Source organism: Schistocerca piceifrons, chromosome 3, assembly GCF_021461385.2.
Source record: "Schistocerca piceifrons isolate TAMUIC-IGC-003096 chromosome 3, iqSchPice1.1, whole genome shotgun sequence".
Classification (NCBI taxonomy): domain Eukaryota; kingdom Metazoa; phylum Arthropoda; class Insecta; order Orthoptera; family Acrididae; genus Schistocerca; species Schistocerca piceifrons.
This window is the reverse complement of record NC_060140.1, coordinates 192294954-192317835: the sequence shown is the minus strand read 5'-3', so window position 1 is coordinate 192317835 and position 22882 is coordinate 192294954. Positions and strand designations below refer to the sequence as shown.

General features: G+C 44.7%; 1 protein-coding gene across 1 annotated transcript in view; it reads right to left on the bottom strand.

Moving 5' to 3' along the window:
* Nucleotides 1–22882, bottom strand: part of LOC124788508 (macrophage colony-stimulating factor 1 receptor-like) — a 335265-nt gene that overhangs the window by 162998 nt on the left and 149385 nt on the right. Inside the window, exons 7-8 of the mRNA XM_047255777.1 lie at nt 20097–20164; nt 3818–4016 (exon numbers count right to left, since the gene is read on the bottom strand). Coding sequence (XP_047111733.1) covers nt 3818–4016; nt 20097–20164 — 267 coding nt within the window. The remainder of the gene's footprint in view (nt 1–3817; nt 4017–20096; nt 20165–22882) is intronic.

The window sequence follows — 22882 nt, the reverse complement described above, 5'->3', positions numbered from 1 at the left end:
CCAAAGTTGTTTCACAGAGGAAGATTGCACTGTAATTCCTTCTCTAGATTGTCGCACAGATGAGAAAATGGTAGATATCGAAATAGACGACAGAGGGATGGAGAAACAAAATCGCTCAAAAGAGGAAAGGCCTCTGGGCCTGATGGGATACCAGTTCAATTTTACACAGAGTACGCGAAGGAACTTGCCCCTCTTCTTGCTGCGGTGTACCGTAGGTCTCTAGAAGAGCGTAGCGTTCCAAAGGATTGGAAAAGGGCACAGGTCATCCCCGTTTTCAAGAAGGGACGTCGAGCAGATGTGCAGAACTATAGACCTATATCTCTAACGTCGATCAGTTGTAGAATTTTGGAACACGTATTGTTTTCGAGTATAATGACTTTTCTAGAGACTAGAAATCTACTCTGTTGGAATCAGCATGGGTTTCGAAAAAGACGGTCATGTGAAACCCAGCTCGCGCTATTCGTCCACGAGACTCAGAGGGCCGTGTTTCTAAACTTCCGCAAGGCGTTCGATACAGTTCCCCACAGTCGTTTAATGAACAAAGTAAGAGCATATGGACTATCAGACCAATTGTGTGACTGGATTGAGGAGTTCCTAGATAACAGGACGCAGCATGTCATTCTCAATGGAGAGAAGTCTTCCGAAGTAAGAGTGATTTCAGGTGTGCCGCAGGGGAGTGTCATAGGACCGTTGCTATTCACAATATACATAAATGACCTTGTGGATGACATCGGAAGTTCACTGAGGCTTTTTGCGGATGATGCTGTGGTGTATCGAGAGGTTGTAACAATGGAAAATTGTACTGAAATGCAGGAGGATCTGCAGTGAATTGACGCATGGTGCAGGGAATGGCAATTGAATCTCAATGTAGACAAGTGTAATGTGCTGCGAATACATAGAAAGATAGATCCTTTATCATTTAGCAACAAAATAGCAGGTCAGCAACTGGAAGCAGTTAATACCATAAATTATCTGGGAATACGCATTAGGAGTGATTTAAAATGGAATGATCATATAATGTTGATCGTCGGTAAAGCAGATGCCAGACTGAGATTCATTGGAAGAATCCTAAGGAAGTGCAATCCGAAAACAAAGGAAGTTGGTTACAGTACGCTTGTTCGCCCACTGCTTGAATACTACTCAGCAGTGTGGGATCCGTACCAGATAGGGTTGATAGAAGAGATAGAGAAGATCCAACGGAGAGCAGCGCGCTTCGTTACAGGATCATTTAGTAATCGCGAAAGCATTACGGAGATGATAGATAAACTCCAGTGGAAGACTCTGCAGGAGAGACGCTCAGTAGCTCGGTACGGGCTTTTGTCAAAGTTTCGAGAACATACCTTCACCGAAGAGTCAAGCAGTATATTGCTCCCTCCTACGTTTATCTCGCGAAGAGACCATGAGGATAAAATCAGAGAGATTAGAGCCCACACAGAGGCATACCGACAATCCTTCTTTCCACGAACAATACGAGAATGGAATAGAAGGGAGAACCGATAGAGGTACTCAAGGTACCCTCCGCCACACACCGTCAGGTGGCTTGCGGAGTATGGATGTAGATGTAGATGTAGATGTACTGCCTGATTTTCTCCTTTATTTCGGGGTTAAAATGATCCGCCCTGCACTCGTCCATAGCGATTAGGTGGCTTAAGAAGTTATGTGGATTGTCGTGACACAGGTGCACCATTTCCGTTGCTGGCTCGGTTCAGAGGGTTCTTTTTTTAGTGGATGGCAGTGGTCGCTGACCCTACAGGGCAGGGAACTGCGCTACTGACTGACCTAACCAGGCAAGACTCACGATTCCCCTGCCCCCTCTCCCCTCATAGCTTCACTTCCCGCCAGCTCCTCTCTCCTGTCTCCCAAACTTTACAGAAGTTGTTCTGCCTGTCTTAAGGTCCTAATCTGCCGGAAAGTTTTAAACCAGCGCACACTCCACTGAAGAGTGAAAATTCGTTCTGGGGACATCTACGTCTACATGAGTATTCTGCACTCCAGCAGAGGCTTCTTCGAACCACCTTCAGACTGTTGCTCTACCATTGCACTCTCTAAAAGCGTAGAAAAAATGAACACTTAAAACTTACCGTACAAACTCTGATTTCTCTTATTTTATTATGATTTAAAATTGAATATAAACAGTCACAACCGCAATAAACTTTTTTTTAAACATAATGTTACCGATTTCGGTATGTTTTAGGCCATCTTCAGATGCACACCATGATGTAGATGGTGACTGTGAACGGAGCAGCCGCTACACCTTCACTAACGCTAGTCTAGACTTTGCACTTGTAGTTAAAAACAGTAAAAATAAAACGAAAATATAATAAGAGCACATTCAAAACATTTAAAACATGACACCAAAACACCGATAAGACACTAAAAAATGGAAATACTTGCCCTGGGATAGGGAGTCAGTTGTTGAACAGGGAGAGATTGGCCAGTGAGGAGGGTACGAATGTGGTGGTGTAAGTCTCTGTCGGTCCATTATGGCCAGGGGACATCGGCTGGTACGTACTTCTCAATTCAATAAACTTTACCGACAGCCGTATACTTTAGGTTATTGTATTTTATTTCGAACACAACCAGTTTCTTTGCCGTCTTCAGGCCCCATCGTTGTGCAACTGATTCACACGAAAGGGTGACACCCTTTGGTATGAATCAGATGCACAACGATTGGGATTCACGGTATCCAGTTTTATGGCGCTATACGATAAGCTCATTGATTCGAAAAATGGGCATGGGGCCTGAAGATGGCAAAATGAATAGCCGAAACTGGTTGCGTTCGAAATAAAATAACATAACCTATATACAGCTGTTGGTAAAGTTTATTGAATTGAGAAGTGGCGGTATAAGGATGAAGGACTGGTGCACAGTATCAATGGGGTAGGAGTGGCTATTGTGACAGACGAGGGATGGAGTAGAGGGGGGGGGGGAGAAAGAGAGAGAGAGATGGGGAGGCAATGGGGGGTAAGGAAATGTGGGGAGGGGAGGGAAATGTAGCCCTGATGAGGTGAAATTGGTAAGGTGGAGTTATAGCTGGTAGGAGCGTAAATGTCAGGGCGCAGAACATAATATGGGCGGGGGGGGGGATGGTTGAAGTTTCTTTGGGAGAGTATGTGATGGGTGTATAAGAATGGGGTTGGTGAGCTGTATTGGCAAAGAGGCAACAGCGTACGATGATTTGAAAGTTGAGGGGAAACTACAGGATTACTGGAATCGAGTTGCGGATGGTGTAGTTTGTTTGGAGGTGTTCAGTGTATGAGGAGAAGCGGGAATCTGGTGAATTGATAAAGGATCCTTTCAGGGGAAGGTAAGGGGATGCTGTAAGCGAGGTGGACCGTCTGGCGTTCTGGGATCTGGAGGGACTTACAGAACTTGGGTGGGCGGAGTGTCGATATAATCGATTTTCCTATATTAATTAGTTTTTTAGCCAAATCTGGATTAATCTATCATTTGTACAAGTAAATACAGTAACAATTTCTAAGCAAATCCGGAAAACCTCCATTTTTATTCTAGAAATTGTTTTCTCTTCAGAGTAATGATTGTCATAATTTCCGTCTCACCAACAGAACAAAGAAAAACGTTATAAGTGGCCGAGGACACGTTATCTCCACTGACGAGACGCACCACCTAACGGAGAAAGCATTAACTAGTAGCATTTCAGCTCCTGCCGACCTGCAACTCGTCATTCCCATCTGCTACAAGCCAAGAATACTGCGGATACCTATGTCCGTCGGACCCAGTGAGAACAAGTAGGCCGTGGTCGGATATATGTCATGCCAACTTAAAAGCTTATGGCTGGCGAGGCCGCAGTACTTACCACAAATTTCAGTGTTGCCTGGAAAGATGTCTGCACACGGAGGGACGGTAAGTTCCGCAAGGCGGTCGGGTCCCTCGCGTGTCTCGTTGCGGTCGCGAGGAATCACCCGCAGCTCGTACCTAGTGTCGAAGGACAGGCCATCCAGCCTGTACGACAGCCAGGCGCCGCCTCCTCTCTGATCCTCTGGCAGGTACAGCGGCTGTGGACAAGCCACGTTTCCCGTATCACAGCTACCTTGCTGCCTGTGGTGTGCGTACTGTAAGACCTTCGGTACACACATTGTCAGATTATTTGACTTGTCGCTCTAACGAAGTAGGCGAGTGTCAGCAATATGTCTCGTGGTCTTATCGTGGCGTGTTTATCTTCTGCCATTAGGTCAGACGATAGAAATGCCACTTGCACGCTTAGAGTAGCAGATTGACGGTGACCAACTTTAAACAGAACTTGTTTAATTTTCACACACATTTATTAAAATAATAAAAAGCATAGACAATACGTAACTTGATTCTGGATGCTGTTTACAATTGACAACCTGAAGTTCCTGTGGTCTTGGTACGTTAATCTTATTCTCACATATCTCTGACACTTGACAAAATTGTCTATACATTTATCTTCATGGCTATGTACAGGAATATGGTAATCTTATTAGGTTCAGACTGAAACTTCACTATAGACTGGTACAGACTAATGCAGACTGGTACAGACCGGTGCCGACAAATGCAGACTGGTACAAACTGGTGCCGACAAATGCAGACTGACTAATCGGAGGTCTGTACACTCGTTTAATACCTCACACACTCAGGTATCACTGCGCAAGTGTGATCCGCGAGGAGAAAAGGTTCTACGTTAGCAGCAATCTCATTGGCTGCATTACATATTAATACGCGGATCGGCGGAAGCAGAATTTGGTCCGTCTCTAAGGCAGCGCCATCTCGTAGTGCGGAGACGGACGAGCACTGTGCCTGCGCTATTGTGCGCTCTAGTGGGAAAGTTGTGTACGCGCTGACTACGCAGAACTATGTACACGACACTGCCCCTTACCAAACAAGTCAAAACCACCGCGGTAAGAAGCACATGAATACATCAGTACAGAGAATGGTTCGCTCCAGCTGTCGAGAATGAGCGATATATTGACCACAATAAGTTTCACGACTAAAATATCGCATTCTCAAGTACTAAAAGTTAGAATTGCTGAGCCTCTCTGTTAATAAATTAACAGTAATCTCCAGATTTTTTAAAGAACCGAACTCCCATGTATAAAACAGCTTCAAGTGCCAGGTTACTGTACAAATGAGTTAATGTGTTAAATACAATCTAATACAAAAGAACGACACACCACGAAGGAATTATCCAAATGGGACGGAAAACGGTAGATTTCATGTACATATAAATACAGACAAATGATTAAAATTTTTAAAAAGCTGGATGACTTGTTCAAGAGAAAGAGTTTCACAAATTGAGGAAGTCATTAAAGCGTTGGTGTACCTCTGGCTCTTATCAAGCAGCTATCACGCTTGGCATTGATTAGAAGAGTTATTGGATGTTCCCCTGAGAGATATTGTGCCAAATTCTGTCCCAATGACGTGTTAGATCTTCAAAATACCGAGATGGTTGGAGGACCATGCCCATAATTCTCCAAACATTCTCAACTGGGGAGAGATCCGGCGGCCTTGCTGACAAACGTAAGGTTTGGCTACCACGAACAGGGGGAGGCCACGACATTGGCATCACGGATTTAGTTCAACCATTGTACACCTTTACTGGGCCATTAAAACAACATAATGTACAAGTAGAAAACACTGGCACGGTAGCTCAGCATGTTCAGTCAGAGAGCTGAATGGTCTCTGTAATAAAAAAAAAAACTGAGTGAGGGGATCAACAACAAACGTCAACGGGTGTTGAATAAAATGAAAAAAAAAAGTGGTTAACGTTCGCGCTCTGCGAGAGGGCCCTGGACGAAGTGGCGGTTCGAATCTCGCTGAAATGTGTCTTTTAATCTATATTTTTTCATCACTGGTCACATTACTTAATTTGTACGACATTTGAGAGGTAATACACTCCTGGAAATGGAAAAAAGAACACATTGACACCGGTGTGTTAGACCCACCATACTTGCTCCGGACACTGCGAGAGGGCTGTACAAGCAATGATCACACGCACGGCACAGCGGACACACCAGGAACCGCGGTGTTGGCCGTCGAATGGCGCTAGCTGCGCAGCATTTGTGCACCGCCGCCGTCAGTGTCAGCCAGTTTGCCGTGGCATACGGAGCTCCATCGCAGTCTTTAACACTGGTAGCATGCCGCGACAGCGTCGACGTGAACCTTATGTGCAGTTGACGGACTTTGAGCGAGGGCGTATAGTGGGCATGCGGGAGGCCGGGTGGACGTACCGCCGAATTGCTCAACACGTGGGGCGTGAGGTCTCCACAGTACATCGATGTTGTCGCCAGTGGTCGGTGGAAGGTGCACGTCCCCGTCGACCTGGGACCGGACCGCAGCTATGCACGGATGCACGCCAAGACCGTAGGATCCTACGCAGTGCCGTAGGGGACCGCACCGCCACTTCCCAGCAAATTAGGGACACTGTTGCTCCTGGGGTATCGGCGAGGACCATTCGCAACCGTCTCCATGAAGCTGGGCTACGGTCCTGCACACCGTTAGGCCGTCTTCCGCTCACGCCCCAACATCGTGCAGCCCGCCTCCAGTGGTGTCGCGACAGGCGTGAATGGAGGGACGAATGGAGACGTGTCGTCTTCAGCGATGAGAGTCGCTTCTGCCTTGGTGCCAATGATGGTCGTATGCGTGTTTGGCGCCGTGCAGGTGAGCGCCACAATCAGGACTGCATACGACCGAGGCACACAGGGCCAACACCCGGCATCATGGTGTGGGGAGCGATCTCCTACACTGGCCGTACACCACTGGTGATCGTCGAGGGGACACTGAATAGTGCACGGTACATCCAAACCGTCATCGAACCCATCGTTCTACCATTCCCAGACCGCCAAGGGAACTTGCTGTTCCAACAGGACAATGCACGTCCGCATGTATCCCGTGCCACCCAACGTGCTCTAGAAGGTGTACGTCAACTACCCTGGCCAGCAAGACCTCCGGATCTGTCCCTCATTGAGCATGTTTGGGACTGGATGAAGCGTCGTCTCACGCGGTCTGCACGTCCAGCACGAACGCTGGTCCAACTGAGGCGCCAGGTGGAAATGGCATGGCAAGCCGTTCCACAGGACTACATCCAGCATCTCTACGATCGTCTCCATGGGAGAATAGCAGCCTGCATTGCTGCGAAAGGTGGATATACACTGAACTAGTGCCGACATTGTGCATGCTCTGTTGCCTGTGTCTATGTGCCTGTGGTTCTGTCAGTGTGATCATGTGATGTATCTGACCCCAGGAATGTGTCAATAAAGTTTCCCCTTCCTGGGACAATGAATTCACGGTGTTCTTATTTCAGTTTCCAGGAGTGTATAATGAAAAAATCATGCGCATTTTCATTAAGCTGTAGTGAATTTCGTATGTTATTTCACTATTTAATAATTGCAATTAAATTTTCAAGGACGAGGGACAGGCTTTGGAAGCCCAAGCCAAACTTCGACAAATAATGATGCGAATGATGTTATTCACCATCATTAGTACAGCAAGTCGCAAGAGTAACGTACCATTACTCGTCCGATGTGCTCTCGACGTCACACGTTGCAGGATGTTATTTGTCATACAGACATGGAAAACAACTTGACACTTCATGCAAATATACGTCGTTTTTTCATTATATTACCTCTCAAATGTCACATAAATTACATAATATGACTAGTGATGAAAACGATAGATTAATAATTACGTTTGAGAGGGAGTCGAACCGTCGCCTCACACACGTTCGTCTTACGAAGCTCGATCGCAAATCACTTGACCACCATAAACTCTAACGTCCGGCACCTACACACAGATACGTAAGCCACACAAGAAATGCGTAAAACTTCTCTTGCGATAATCTACGAGGGTCACTCCAAAAGAAATGCACACTATTTTTTTAATCCATCTTTTATTCTACATGTTTGAAAGTTTTACAGTGTGTAGATACATCCTTTAGGAACAGTATTTTCATTTCTCCACATAATTTCCATCCCTCTCAACTGCCTTACGCCACCTTGGAACCAGCGCCTGTATACCCGCACAGTAAAATTCTGGGCCAACCTGTTGGAGCCATTGTTTGGCAGCGTACACAAGGGAGTCATCATCTTCAAACCTTGTTCCAAGAAGAGAGTCTTGCACTTTCCCAAAGAGATGATAGTCACATGGAGCCAGGTCAGGACTGTAAGGCGGGTGTTTCAGTGTTGTCCATCCGAGTTTTGTGATCGCTTCCATGTTTTTTTGACTGACATGTGGCCGTGCATTGTGCAACAGCAAAACATGCTGCTTTTGCCGATGTGGTCGAGCACGACTCAGTCGAGCTTGAAGTTTTTTCAGTGTCATCACATATGCATCAGAATTTATGGTGGTTCCACTTGGCATGATGTCCACTAGCAAGAGTCCTTCGGAATCGAAAAACACCGTAGCCATAACTTTTCCAGCAAAAGGTGTGGTTTTGAATTTTTTTTCTTGGGTGAATTTGCATGATGCCACTCCATTGATTGCCTCTTCGTCTCTGGTGAAAAATGATGGAGTCATGTTTCATTGCCCGCATCTCGTGGTCGTGCGGTAGCGTTCTCGCTTCCCACGCCCGGGTTCCCGGGTTCGATTCCCGGCGGGGTCAGGGATTTTCTCTGCCTCGTGATGGCTGGGTGTTGTGTGATGTCCTTAGGTTAGTTAGGTTTAAGTAGTTCTAAGTTCTAGGGGACTGATGACCATAGATGTTAAGTCCCATAGTGCTCAGAGCCATTTTGAACCATGTTTCATCACCTGTCAGAATTCTTCCAAGAAATTCATCTCCACTATTCTCGTACTGTTCCAAACGTACGCTGCATAGCGTTTTTCTTGTTTCTTTGTGAGCCACTGTCAGTATCCTGGGAACCCAACTGGCACAAACCTTTTTTAACGCCAACACTTTCAGCATTCTGCAGACACTTCCTTCCCCTATCCCAGCATAGCGTGACAGTTCGTTCACTGTGATGCGTCTTGTCAGCAGTCACCAATTCGTTAACTCTCTGCACATTGTCTGGAGTGTGTGCAGTACGAGGCTTGCCACTGCGAGGACAATCCTCAATATTGCCGTGCCCGCTTTCATCATGTAACCTGCTTGTCCACGAACTGACTGTACTGCGATCGACAGCAGCATCTCCATACACCTTTTTCAACCTCTTGTGGATGTTTCCCACTGTCTCTTTTTCATAGGACAGGAATTCTGTGACAGCACATTGTTTCTGACGTACGTCAAGTGTAGCAGCCATCTTGAAGACATGCTGTGACGGCGCCACTCACGAGAACAGGTTGAACTAAGTTTGGAAACAAGCGGGAAGGATGTATCTACACACTCGAAAAACTTTCACACATGCAGAATGAAAACGGTATTTTTACAAAAATAGTGTGCATTTCTTTTGGAGTTACCCTCGTAGGAACTGCCAGGTCAGTGCACCATACTACTTGCACATTATGTTGTTTTAATGGCCTACTAAACGTATAGAAAGTTCGAAGTAAATCCGTGATCCCAACGTCGTGGCTTCCCCCTGTAAGGCAAGCAGTAGAATCTCTCGCCATGTGCTGAAATGATGTAAGCCCAAGATGCCTGAAATGAAGGGCAACAAAACCAAGCCTAGAATATCGTCGACGTATCGCTGTGTTTTAAGAATGCCAAGGATGAGAACCAAAGGGGTCCTGCTACGGAAAGAAACGGCACCTCAGACCAGCACTACTGGTTGTCGGGCCGTATAGCGGGGAACAGTCAGGTTGGTATCCCGTCACTGTTTGTGGCATCTCCAGACACGTATTAGCTGGTTGCTGAGGCTCAGTACGAAGAGGGACTCATCTCTGAGGACAAGTCTACTCCAGTCAATGAGATTCCGGGCCGAAGACGTGTCTGGAGCCGCCCTGAACAGCAGTGGCATACCAAATCCCAACCTGACTGTCGCCCGCCATACAGTCTGACAGCCAGGAGTGATGGTCTGGGCTGCCGTTTCTTTTCATAGCAGGACCCCTTTGGTTGTCATCCTCGGCACCCTTAAAACACGGCGGTACGTTGACGATATTGTGCGCTCCGTCTTGTCGCCTTTTATGGCAAGCCATCCTGGGCTTACGGTTCAGCAAGATAATGCCCACGCGTACATGACGATAGTTTCTATTGCTTTTCTTCGTGTTTGCCAAACCCTGCCATGACCATCAAGGTCGCCTGATGCCTCCCCAATTGAGAACATTTGTTCCAATCAGCTCAGAATGTTGACGGTCTAACACGCAGATTGGACAGAATTGGGCACTGTATCGCTCAGGAGGACATCCAACAACTCTGTCAATCAATAACAAGCCCAATATCTGCTTCCATAAGGGCCAGAAGAGAAACAACGCGTTATTGACTTGCTCAATTTGTGAAGCTCTTTCTCTTGAACAAAACCCACAATTTTTCTGAAATTGTGATCATTGGGTTGTCTGCACACGTACATCACATCTACTGACTTCCCGGTCGAAGGCGCTGCAGTCATAGACTGTGCGGCTGATCCACGTGGAGGTCCGAGTCCTTCCTCGGGCATGGGTGTGTGTGTTTGTCCTTAGGATAATTTAGGTTAAGTAGTGTGTAAGCTTAGGGACTGATGAGCTTAGCAGTTAAATCCCATACGATTTCACACACACATTACTGATTTCCGTCCAATTCGGATAATTCCTTCGAGGTGCGTCTTTTTTTTTCTTTTTTCTTTCTTAGAGTGTATTTGACATTAAGCATATAAGCGACAAATTGTTAAGTAAAAGTTGGAAGTAACTAAGTGCTCTAATTACGAAACAAAAGCTAGTTTTTCAGGTATCTGATTGTTTACGACGTTGTATCCCCTGAACTGTGTATTGTAAAATGATACAGTTTTGCAGGTGCGTTCAGTGATATATGTGGATGCTGCCTGCAAATTGTGTTCCGAATGGAGTTAGCACTAAAGAGTTATATGGGGCAGTATCCACAAGTGGAAAAGAAGTAAGTAAACCGTTCATTATTTCAAAATCAATCACCGTAACTGTTAATACATATATTCCACTGCGAGACAAGACAGTCAATGCCTTCATGGAAAACTGTTTGCGGTTGCCTACGAACCATGATTGTACTCAGCCGTGCACGTATTCATTCGAAGAAAATCGACGGCCACGAAGTCTTTCTCCAGGGCACCAAAAATATGGAAATGGTACGGGGAGATATCGGGATTGTTCGGGCGATGTGTAAGGCCTTCCCAGCGTAGTCGAAACAACGTTAGGAACATGTGAGCGGGCATTATCCTGCAACACAATGATGCCGTTCTTAAGATGCCTGGCGTCTGGATTTGAAGGTGCACGTTAATTTTTGTGGAGTGTCCACGTACCACAATGCATCAATGGTGGTGCGGTGAATGAGTAACGAGTCCTTGCAGTCAAAGAGAAAGGTTATCACGACTTTCTCGGAGTTGGCAAGCCTGTTGTTTCGACTACGCTGCAGAAGTTCGGCTGAGAAGCTGTCACACACCCTTCATACAGCCATTATCACTTACCAAGCGATTTCCGTATTTTTGGTGCCCTGAAAAAAGACGTTCGTTGCCGTTAGACAGGTAACCTGTAACTCAGATTGTGAACCGTGAACTATGAACTGGGCTATTAGATATATAGAGTACCAGTAATATAGATGCTGCGGTGGCATTGTGTAATGGCTTTCTAATATACCAAAGTGAAAATGCCCGGAAAAACTTAGAGTTTGGAGCAAGTATGCAGCAGATTACCGACTTATCTCACTCTGAAATATTTTCAGGGACCTAATTCTTCACTATTTTAATTATTACTACTTTCTGGTACAATATTTGTTCGTCCTTAGAGAAATTAAACATAATCATTCGCACCTGTAAGTGTACCAGTACCGTTACATATAATTTTTATCGTACAGGATACGAAAGGAACATGTAACACCGCAGTAAAAGAAGTGCGCAGCAACATACTTTTCCTATATAAGCAGTGTGGTGTAGATTCATAAGTTTTTCACTAGTTCTGCTTTGCAGAAAACAAATCACTTGCAACTTGTGTTAAAGCAAAGTCGCTGGGAGCCTACTCTACCATAATTAGAATGGAAATTAATGACGAGATGCCAGCCGATACTGGCCAGGGTCCTTTTATGGCACTGCACGCGTGCGAAAACATCCCGCCACTCATGATGCAATCTCCTCCAAGAGTGCTACTTACAGATCAGCATAAACTGGGTACCATCGAAATATTCCGCCATTTCACTGCCCTCTTGATTATCGGATGAAGGTGGAACATCAGTTGTCATAAACGTTAGTCCCGTCTCAGGCTTATATAAACAACGTCCAGCGACCAAAGTCAAGGCAACCATCACAATATGTACCGACTCCTGACACAAATGTACCAAAGAAGCCGAAACATAGTGAAACGCTTAGTAGTAATGTCGTAGTGGACGTAGATATGGTAGATGCAGATCACATTGTAGAAGCTGTATACATAGTACTTGTGTATTAGTTCAGTAGAAATAAGTTCCAATGGGCAACCTGCTCCCCAAAAGTTTGGTTGCCCTAAGCGCCACGGTTGTAACTCCTGCAGGAAGTAAAATGTTTCCTAGCATCAGAAAACATGCCAGCAAAGATAACACATATCATGCCCATATGTTGCCTTTGTAGAGGGAGAAAATGGTAATCTGGGAGAGTTACATCCAATGACCCTTCGCAGAATGTTATTTAAAGAAAGTAACAATTTACGACTTGAAATTATTAATATTTCAACTAGTGGTAGAAGCAGATATAAAACTGAAACGAAAACTAGGTAGTTACCAAACCGATTGAGAATTTTGATGACTTTTGGCAAAAAAGTGTGGAGGTTTACTTTCCTAGTTTTCTCACGGTCATCTTGGTACAGCATTATCTAAAGAAGATACCCTTGCAGAAATAACTGCACGGGGGTCGAACCGCACTATTACCCTAGGTTCGGTGTGGGGCTGCGGTGGGGTGGGTGGACCGCTGTGGCCTGTTGTGGGTTTGTGAACCACTGAGAGCTACAGTGTGATGAAGCCTCTCCGTCGTTTCTAGGTTCCAGTTTCAATAAACAATACACACAATCGTTTTGAAGCAACAGCCGCCAACCTGGTGGTGACCAGAGTCCACTAGAGCTATCGCACAGCTAGTGCACAAAAACTTTTTCTGAAACAACAAAATGTAGAAAATGTCACTGCGTACAAGAAAACAGCGAGAGTTCAAAGAAAGTCAAGAGATCGTAGAAAGAACAGCAGGAAAAATTATTGTGAATCCTTAAATGGAGGAGGGCGTTCAATAAGTAATGCAAGACATTTTCTTCTCGGTCACTTTTTGTTAGAAAAATGCACATTTTGCTGTGGTACATCGTGGAAATTTCACGCTTCGGCCCCTATAGTTTTATGATATTCCGATACATGGTGGCAGTATACGAAGTTTTCAAAATGGCGTCTGTAACAAATGTGCGTTCCAAGCAGAGAACTGTCTTTTGTCGGAAAACCAGAGCATCTGTGCTGGTCCTATGCATGTTCTATTTGGAACAGTTCTGAGGATTTTGCTGGTCAGTGGAATACCTCAACGTCACGACAAGAATTCATAAGGACACGTTCTATGTGTGGACGAGCACTCTCCTGTTGAAAACTGGCGCCATGATACTGTCGCATGAGAAGTTAACACTTGAAGATGCAGGATGTCTGAGACACACCGCTATGCTGTCAGAGTTCCCTAAGTCACCACCAGCCGTGGCCTCAAGTCATACCCAGTTGCTTTCCAAACCATGGATCCACGCGTAACATTACAGTCGCTCTCCAAAAAATTAGAAGAATGGTGCATTTCCCTAGGTCGCCGCCATACTAGCTGACGATAGTCATTCGGGGACCGAAGCAATGCAGAAGCGCAATTCATCACTGAACACAATACGACGTCCAGAATGAAATTTTCACTCTGCAGCGAGGTGTGCGCTGATATGAAACTTCCTGGCAGAGTAAAACTGTGTGTCGGACCGAGACTCGAACTCGGGACCTTTGCCTTTCGCGGGCAAGTGCTCTACCATCTGAGCTACCCAAGCACGACTCACGCCCCGTCTTCACAGCTTTACTTCTGCCAGTTCCTCGCCTCCTACCTTCCAAACTTCACAGAAGCTCTTGTGCGAACCTTGCAGAACTAGCACTCCTGAAAGAAAGGATATTGCGGAGACATGGCTTAGCCACAGCCTGGGGGATGTTTCCAGAATGAGATTTTCACTCTGCAGCGGAGTGTGCGCTGATATGAAACTTCCTGGCAGATTAAAACTGTGTGACGGACCGAGACCTTTCGCGGGCAAGTGCTCTACTATCTAAGGTTCGCAGGAAAGCTTCTGTAAAGTTTGGAAGGTAGGATACGATGTACTGGCAGAAGTAAAGCTGTGAAGACGGGGCGTGAGTCGTGCTTGGGTAGCTCAGATGGTAGAGCACTTGCCCGCGAAGGGCAAAGGTGCCGAGTTCGAGTCTCGGTCCGGCACACAGTTTTAATCTACCAGGAAGTTTTACAATCTGACGTCATTCATATGCAATCCTTATTTTCTGGTCACTCACCACTCCAGACGCAGCCGCTTGCGTTCTGGTGTTAACGGCAGGCTACGTATGGGACGGTAATTCCCTAGTCCACCTGCTGCTAGTGTCCGACCAATGGTGGGGGGTTAGAAAGAATGTTGCAGGGAGTATATCACTTGTTCTCGGATGGCAGGGGCAGATGTGAAGGGTACGATGTGCTTGGTGCATATATGGCGATCCTCTCTCGTGATGGTCAGATGTGGTCTTGGCGACGAATTATAAACGCCTTCACGTTCCCATACGATTCAACATCGGGCCATTGTCACAAGCGAGTGCCCCTCAGATCTGATATTGCACGGTTAGTCCAGCCGGCCAAATGGAGACCCTCAACAAGGCCACTTTCAAACTCTGTCAGGTGTTGATAACGCTGCTTCACGCGAGTATGCAGCACCTCCGAACCCTTCACAGTGATCAGTCAACATCTGACGGATACCCTATCAGTCTTAGTGATAACTCTAAACACAAACAACATTAATGCACTCTGGTAGCCGTTCTAAGTGCCGAAGAGAATTGTAAGTCTTATCAATTACATTCTCTCCCATGGTGCGTAAAAGTACGAAGTTACACTGGCAGTAGACTAGATCTTCTGAATGCCAAGGGCGATTTACAACACAAGAAACACATTCACAGGAAACACATTCAGTTGTTACGTACTACTAATGCAGGGTGAACCAAAAATAAATATATCCACATACCAACGAGAGTACTTTCTGGTTGAACTAAATGATTCAAATGGTAGTTAAAAATAATGTTCAAACTGTTGGCCTTCACGACAGGTTTCATAGATTGTACTAATGGAATTTCTACACACTCCTCTTGAGACCCATCCAAAAATGTGTCCAGGTTACACGATTTACAGCGGTAGACTCTCCCTCTTTGCCATATAAGAACAAACATCGAGAGCCATAAGATCTGGAGAACCTGCAGGAAACTCAATTGGGCCCCCGCTTTCTGATACCGGTAAGCTCACATATGTCTATGACAGTGTGGCGGGGAACTATCTTGTTTGTAGCAAAACCTGTCATTACAATGCACTGTACGAATTGCCAATAAAATAAATTAAGCACACGTTGTCAGGTACTGCTCTCCAGTTACACTACCTCCATAATGGAAACGTCAATGAGTTCCCTAGGACACAGACTGCACCACAAATCCGCACCAGGCATAGTCAAAGCCTTTTCAGTAGTAATGTGGCAATTATCTATAGCTCAATACGTACACAATTGCGCTTCTTGACAATTACATCAAGTTTGACTTGCCCCTCATCTGATCAAACAATGCTGCTAATAAATACTGGTTCACAGGTAACGACCCTAGATGTCGTCCATAGATAAATGATAGTTACAAGACTGCAGATAGATTATCATTGATGTACAGGCAGAAAAGCAACGGACCAAGAACGGAGCAAGTGCTCCCTTGTGAGATCTGTCAGAGCACTTTTTCTTAATGTGATGGCTTCTCTAATACACGGATGATTGGGCTCATTTATTTTCCACGTAGCTGTCGGATCTCTGTACAGCAATCTTTGAATAGTTCTGCAGTTTCATTTTCAAAAGTAAAATATCTAAGTTAACAGTACTAAACCCCTCGCTGAAACCAACAAGGGAACTACTAGTATAGCAGTGATGTTACAACTAACGTATTTGTATTTTCTGTTACCATGCACTTTTATTTGTTTTTAAGTTTAATTTAACGTATTGCAATGTGTTTCATGCGTGTTCTGTTCATCTTCAGGCGTTTATATATACAAAAAATCGCTCAAAAATAAAATGTATTAAAGTGCCTGTTGGGGTGTTTGGAGGGTGGGGAGCAGTGATAGGCCAGAAAACGATGTCTAGTGACGTCCTCTCCTGCCGTGGAGCTCTGTCTCGTTTGTTATGAGTGACATGACAGCCTGTGTAGTATGTAGATAGTCTTGCATCAATTGTTATTGCGCGAAAATAGTGTGATACACTTTTTTACTTGACAGTTGTTCACTTACGATTTTGGCATCCCAAATCTTCGTTTGCCTCACTGACACGTGGCGGAGCTGTTATGAGACATTACACTGTTGAACTATTTACACTGTAGTGCCGTAGAATCCGGTATAGTCGTGCGTATTCAAATACAGGGATATGTAAGCAGGCAGAATACGACGCTGCGGTCGGCAACGCCTATATTGGACAACAAGTGTCTGGCGCAGTTGTTAGGTCGGTTACTGCTGCTACAATGGCAGGTTATCAAGATTTAAGTGAGTTTGAACGTGATGCGATAGTCGGCAAATGAGCGATGGGGCACAGCATGTTCAAGGTAGCGATTAAGTGGGGCTTTACCCGTACGACCATTTCGCGAGTGAATCCGATAAAACATCAAATCTCCGACATCGCTGCGGCTGGAAAAAGATGCCTCAAGAAGGGGACCAACGACGACTGAAGAGAATCGTTCAACGTGACAGAAGTGCTACCCTTGCGCCAATTGCTGTGGATTTCAATGTTGGGCCATTAACAAGTGTCAACGAAACATCATCGATATGGGCTTTAGGAGCCGAAGGTCCACTCGTGTACCCATGATGACAACACGACACAAAGTTTTACGCCTCACCAGGGCCCGACAACACCGACATTGGACTGTAGATGACTAGAAACATGTTGCCTGTTCGGACGAGTCTCATTTCAAATTGTGTAGAGCAGATGGACGTGTACGGGTATAGAGACAACCTCACGGATCCGTCGACCCTGTATTTCAGCAGGGGACAGTTCAAGCTGGTGGAGGCTCTGTAATGGTGTGTGGCGTGTGCAGCTGGAGTGACATGGGACCTCTGATACGTCTAGATACGACTCTGACAGGTGACACGGACGTAAGCGTGCTGTCTGATCCCGTGCATCCATTCATGGCCATTGTGCATTCCGAAGGACTTGAACAATTCCAGAAGAACAATGCGACACCCCACACGTCCAGAATTGCTACAGAGTGGCTCCAGGAACACTCTTCTGGTTTTAAACACTTCCGTTGGCCACCAAACTCCCCAGACATGAACATTACTGAGCATATCCGGGACGCCTTGCAACATGCTGTTCAGAAGAGATCTCCACCCACTCGCACTCTTAAGGATTTATAGACAGCCCTGCAGGATCCATGGTGTAATTCTCTCCAGCACCACTCCAGATATTAGTCCAGTCCATGCCACGTCGTGCTGCGGCACTTCTGCGTGCTCGCGGGGGTCTTACACGATATTCGGCAGGTCTACCAGCTTCTTTGCCTCTTCAGTGGATTCTGTCACTAACTGTCTAAATAATTCACTGCACAAATTTTTCTGCAGAGGGGGTATCATGGAAGAAATGGAAATTTTCATTCATAGTGCATAATATTGGAGATAATATTCTCAGTGAAATGATGAGTTTTAAGAACTCATAATTCTTCTGCAGTCCTTGCCAATTTTAATGCAATAGATGTAAGATGTGCCAATGTGAAACAAACTACGAACAGACTGTAAGTATCGCGAATATCGATGTAAAATGCCTTAGTCAATACTCAATCACACGGTGCAAGACCGCCATATTGTATTAAGTGTAAACAGTGCCAAATTAAACAGTGCAATAGTGTAACGTCTGGCGACAGCTCCGCCAAGGTACCAATCATGCAAAAGAAGCTTTGGGACGCCGAGATTGCAAGTGAACAACTGTCAAATAAAAAACTGTATCACATGATTTTTGCGCAGTAGCAATTCATGGAAAACTATTTAATCCTACACAGGCTTTTGTGTCAATCATAATAATCAACGAGAAATAGTTTCACACAAGCAGAAGACATCACTAGGCTTCAATTTCTGCCAACCACTGCCCTTCCTACCTCCCTCCAAATATACCAATAGCAACACCAGCAGCGAACAATACACAAAAATTCTTAAGTTAATTTTATTTTTAAGTAACAATTTTCTGTATATACGAGGGTGAGTCAAATGAAAACCTTAAATATTTTTTAAAATATTATTTATTGTGCAGAAGTGGTACAAAGCTGTATCACTTTTCAACATAATCCGCCCCCACCCCCAAGCTCAATGCAAGTCCTCCAGCGCTTACAAAGTGCATAAATTCCTTTAGAAAAAATTCTTTTCGTAGTCCGCGCAACCACTCATGCACCACGTGGCGTACCTCTTCATCAGAACGGAACTTCTTTCCTCCCATTGCGTCTTTGAGTGGTCCAGACATATGGAAATCACTTGGGGCAAGGTCTGGTGAGTATGGTCGATGAGGAAGATACTCAAAATGCAGGTCTGTGATTATTGCAACTGTTGTACGGGCAGTGTGGGGCCTTGCATTGTCATCTTGCAAAAGGACATCTGCTGACGGCAATCCACGTCGCTTTGATTTGATTGCAGGCTGCAGATGATTTTTTTAGGAGATCTGTGTATGATGCACTGGTGACAGTGGTCCCTCTAGGCATGTAATTCTCCAAAACGACGCCTTTTTCATCCCAAAAGAGTCAGCATAACCTTCCCTGCTGATGGTTCTGTTCGAAACTTCTTTGGTTTGGGTGATGGGGAATGGTACCATTCCCTGCTCGCTCTCTTCGTTTCCGGTTGATGGAAGTGAACCCAGGTTTCGTCCCCAGTAACGATTCTTGCAAGGAAGCCATCACTTTCTCGTTCAAAGCGCCGAAAAACTTCTTCACAAGCATCAACACGTCGTTCTCTCATTTCAGGAGACAGGTGCCGTGGCACCCAGCTTGCAGAAACTTTGTGAAACTGGAGCACATCATAAACAATGTGGTGTGCTGACCCATGACTAATCTGTAAACATGCTGCAATGTCATTCAGTGTCACTCGGCGGTTTTCCTTCACTATGGCTTCAACTGCTGCAGTGTTCTGTGGAGTCACAACTCGTTGTGCCCGACCTGGACGAGGAGCATGTTCCATTGAAGTCACAGCATTTGCGAACATTCTACTCCATTCGTAGACTTGCTGCTGTGACAAACATGCATCACCGTACTGAAGTACTGAACCTTCATTCGTCGATGAATTTGAATAGGTTTCACACCTTCACTACGCAAAAACCGAATAACAGAACTCTGTTCTTCCCTGGTGCAAGTCGCAAGTGGGGCGGTCATCTTTATACTGATACTGCGCCGGTACGTGTGCACCTGCACTATGCTGCCACCTACAGACCATTCTGCACGCCGTTTGTAGCATGCTTACCAACTTAACAGAATAACGGCGCGAAATTTCGATTTGTTATTACAAATTATGGGTTTTCATTTGACTCACCCTCGTATAAACGCCTTAAGATGAACAGAATATGCTCGACACGCGCTGCAGTAAGTTAAATTAAACATAAAACCAAATAAAAGTGACTGGTAGCAGAAAATACAAGTAAGTAATTATTACGCACAGTCACGGTCCCCGATTGTAGCCAATATGGCCACAAATAATAATAGTGGTGTTGCTACTGTTCTTTCCGGTATTGTATTTAGGTAGTGTTCTTCCGCGCGCGAATCAAAGCTTTTCTTTCAAGTCAGATGTCAAGATGTACGACTCAGCAGAGCTTCTAAATGCTGCATAAGAGCTGTGTCTTACCTCGTGGGCGCGATGTACCCTGACGTCCTCCGGCGGCGCTCGCCAGATGTCGCTGAAACAGGTCGCGTCTGCAAAACAAACATTACGTCGCCACTAATGGAAAAAGTATCAGGGACAAAATGTCTTACTGCTGGTCAAGACTTTCACATAGATATCGGAAATGCGTTGCTCTCTCCCGATTACATAAAAAAAAAATTGCACTTCTTCAGGGTACTAAATTAGCTGTACAATTCCAAGTTATCTCTGCAGCATTAATAATTCTCATGAAAGGCAAGGAAATTAATGTGTGATGACTGCGTTATTTGAATACTGTCTTTCAAATTCTGAAGGTGGCAGGGGTAAAATACAGGGAGCGAAAGCCTATTTACAATTTGTACTGTCGGGTGACATGAAAGGGAAGCAGTGGTTGGGAAGGGAGTGAGACAGGGTTGTAGCCTCTCCCCGAAGTTATTCAATCTGTATATTGAGCAAGCAGTAAAGGAAACAAAAGAAAAATTCAGAGTAGGTATTAAAATCCATGGAGAAGAAATAAAAACTCTGAGGTTCGCCGATGACATTGTAATTCTGTCAGAGACAGCAAAGGTCTTGGAAGAGCAGTTGAATGGAATGAACAGTGTCTTGAGAGGAAATAAGATAAACATCAACAAAAGCAAAACGAGGATAATGGAATGTAGTCGAATTAAGTCGGGTGATGCTGACGAATCAGATTAGGAAATGAGACGCTTAAAGTAGTAAAGAGTTTTGTTATTTGGGACCAAAATAACTGATGATGGTCGAAGTGGAGATGATATAAAATGTAGACTCTCAATGGCAAGGAAAGCGTTTCTGAAGAAGAGAAATTTGTTAACATCGAGTATAGATTTAAGTGTCAGGAAATCGTTTCTAAAAGTATTTGTATGGAGTGTAGCCAAGTATGGAAGTGAAACATGGACGATAAATAGTTTGGACAAGAAGAGAAAAGAAGCTTTCGAAATGTGATGCTACAGAAGAATGCTGAAGATTAGATGGGTAGATCACGTAACTAATGAGGAGGAATTGAATAGAATTGGGGAGGAGTTTGTGACACAACTTGACTAGAAGAAGGAATCTGTTGGTAGGACATGTTCTGAGGCGTCAAGGGATCAACAGTTTAGTATTGGAGGGAAGCGTGGAGGGTAAAAATCGGAGAGGGAGACCAAGAGATGAATACACTAAACAGATTTAGAAGGATGTAGGTTGCAGTAGGTACTGGGAGATGAAGAAGCTTGTAGAGGATAGAGTAGCATGGAGAGCTGCATCAAACCAGTCTCAGGACTGAAGACCACAACAACAACGACTGCGTTATTTAAACATATGTGCCGTACAACGTTTACATCGGCACACCAATCTACAAAAAAAAAGAAAAAAAAATGTTTGAAATATTGTTAGTGTTATTCTCATCTACAGTGAAGACTGGTTTGATGTCCCCCTCTACGCTAGTCCCCCCAGTGAAAGCCTCCACATCTCTGCATCATTACAACAACCTACAGCCTTTTGGATCTGTTTGCTGTAGTAACGTCTTCATCTCCCTTTATAATTCTAACCCCCTTACTTTTTTCCATAACCTATGGTCTGGGATGCATCCTATCAACCAATCCCCACTTTAAATCAAGTTTTGCCATAAATCCCTTTTCTTCCAGATCAGTATCTCATCATTAGCTATCTGAGTCACTCACCTCATCTGCAGCGTAGTTCTGTAGCACTGCATTTCAGTTAGTTCTATACCCTTCTTCTCTGCACTGTTTATCATCTACGCCTCACTTCAGTACTAGACTATACTACACACAAATAACTTCATAAAAGAATACCTGAAGTATTTAAAAATCTGTCTTTTCAGAAACTTATTTCCTAATGCAGTTCCCTCAACATTGCCTGATTTCATTCGCCTGAACTACAATCGTTTTACCTTGTTGCTGTTTTTCTCATAATCTGTTTCCAAAGCACTGTCCTTTCACTGCTCCGTCACTGAGAAAATTATGTTATTGGCATTAGTCTGTCTATAGGGCTTCTGGGACACAGTTCAAGTGTCGACCACTAGTCAGCGCTGCAGTCGCCGAAAAATCCACAATGACAGTAGTAGGAAATTAAAAAGAATGAATAATGGTGTTGGTACGAAATATGATAATATTAGATGGTGGTGTGGAAAATTCAAAACTTAAAGATGGTGTTGGCAGGAAACTGAAAAAATCCAAGATAGCGGAGGTGGAACATACAAAAAGCTCCAGCTCCAAAACAACTCAACCAACAAGCTCCAAAACAGCTCAACCAACACACTTGTGCTTTGTGATCCCTCTGACTTTACGATCCAAGAGTGTGTCAAGTTCAAAACGTTTATATTAAATATTGTACCAGTACCTATCATCAGCAGGCCGTTGTGGCCGAGCGGTTCTAGGCTCTTCAGTCTGGAACTGCGCGACCGCTACGGTCGCGGTTTCGAATCCTGCCTCGGGCATGGATGTCTTGATGTCCTTAGGTTAGTTAGGTTTAAGTAGTTCTACGTTCTAGGGGACTGATGACCTCAGATCTTAAGTCTCATAGTGCTCAGAGCCATTTGAACCATTTGAACACATCATCTCATATGTATGCACAAAGCATAAAAAAATGAGTAAGCTTCACCTAACTTGTATAAAATGGTGCCACGTCTAAGATATTTGCCAGTACTATAGTAGTTTCAAAAATTACATAAGCTTCACTTATATTGTGTAAAGGATATTGTCAATACTACAGTGTTTACATGTCGGAAAATACGTAAACTTCACTTGAATTGA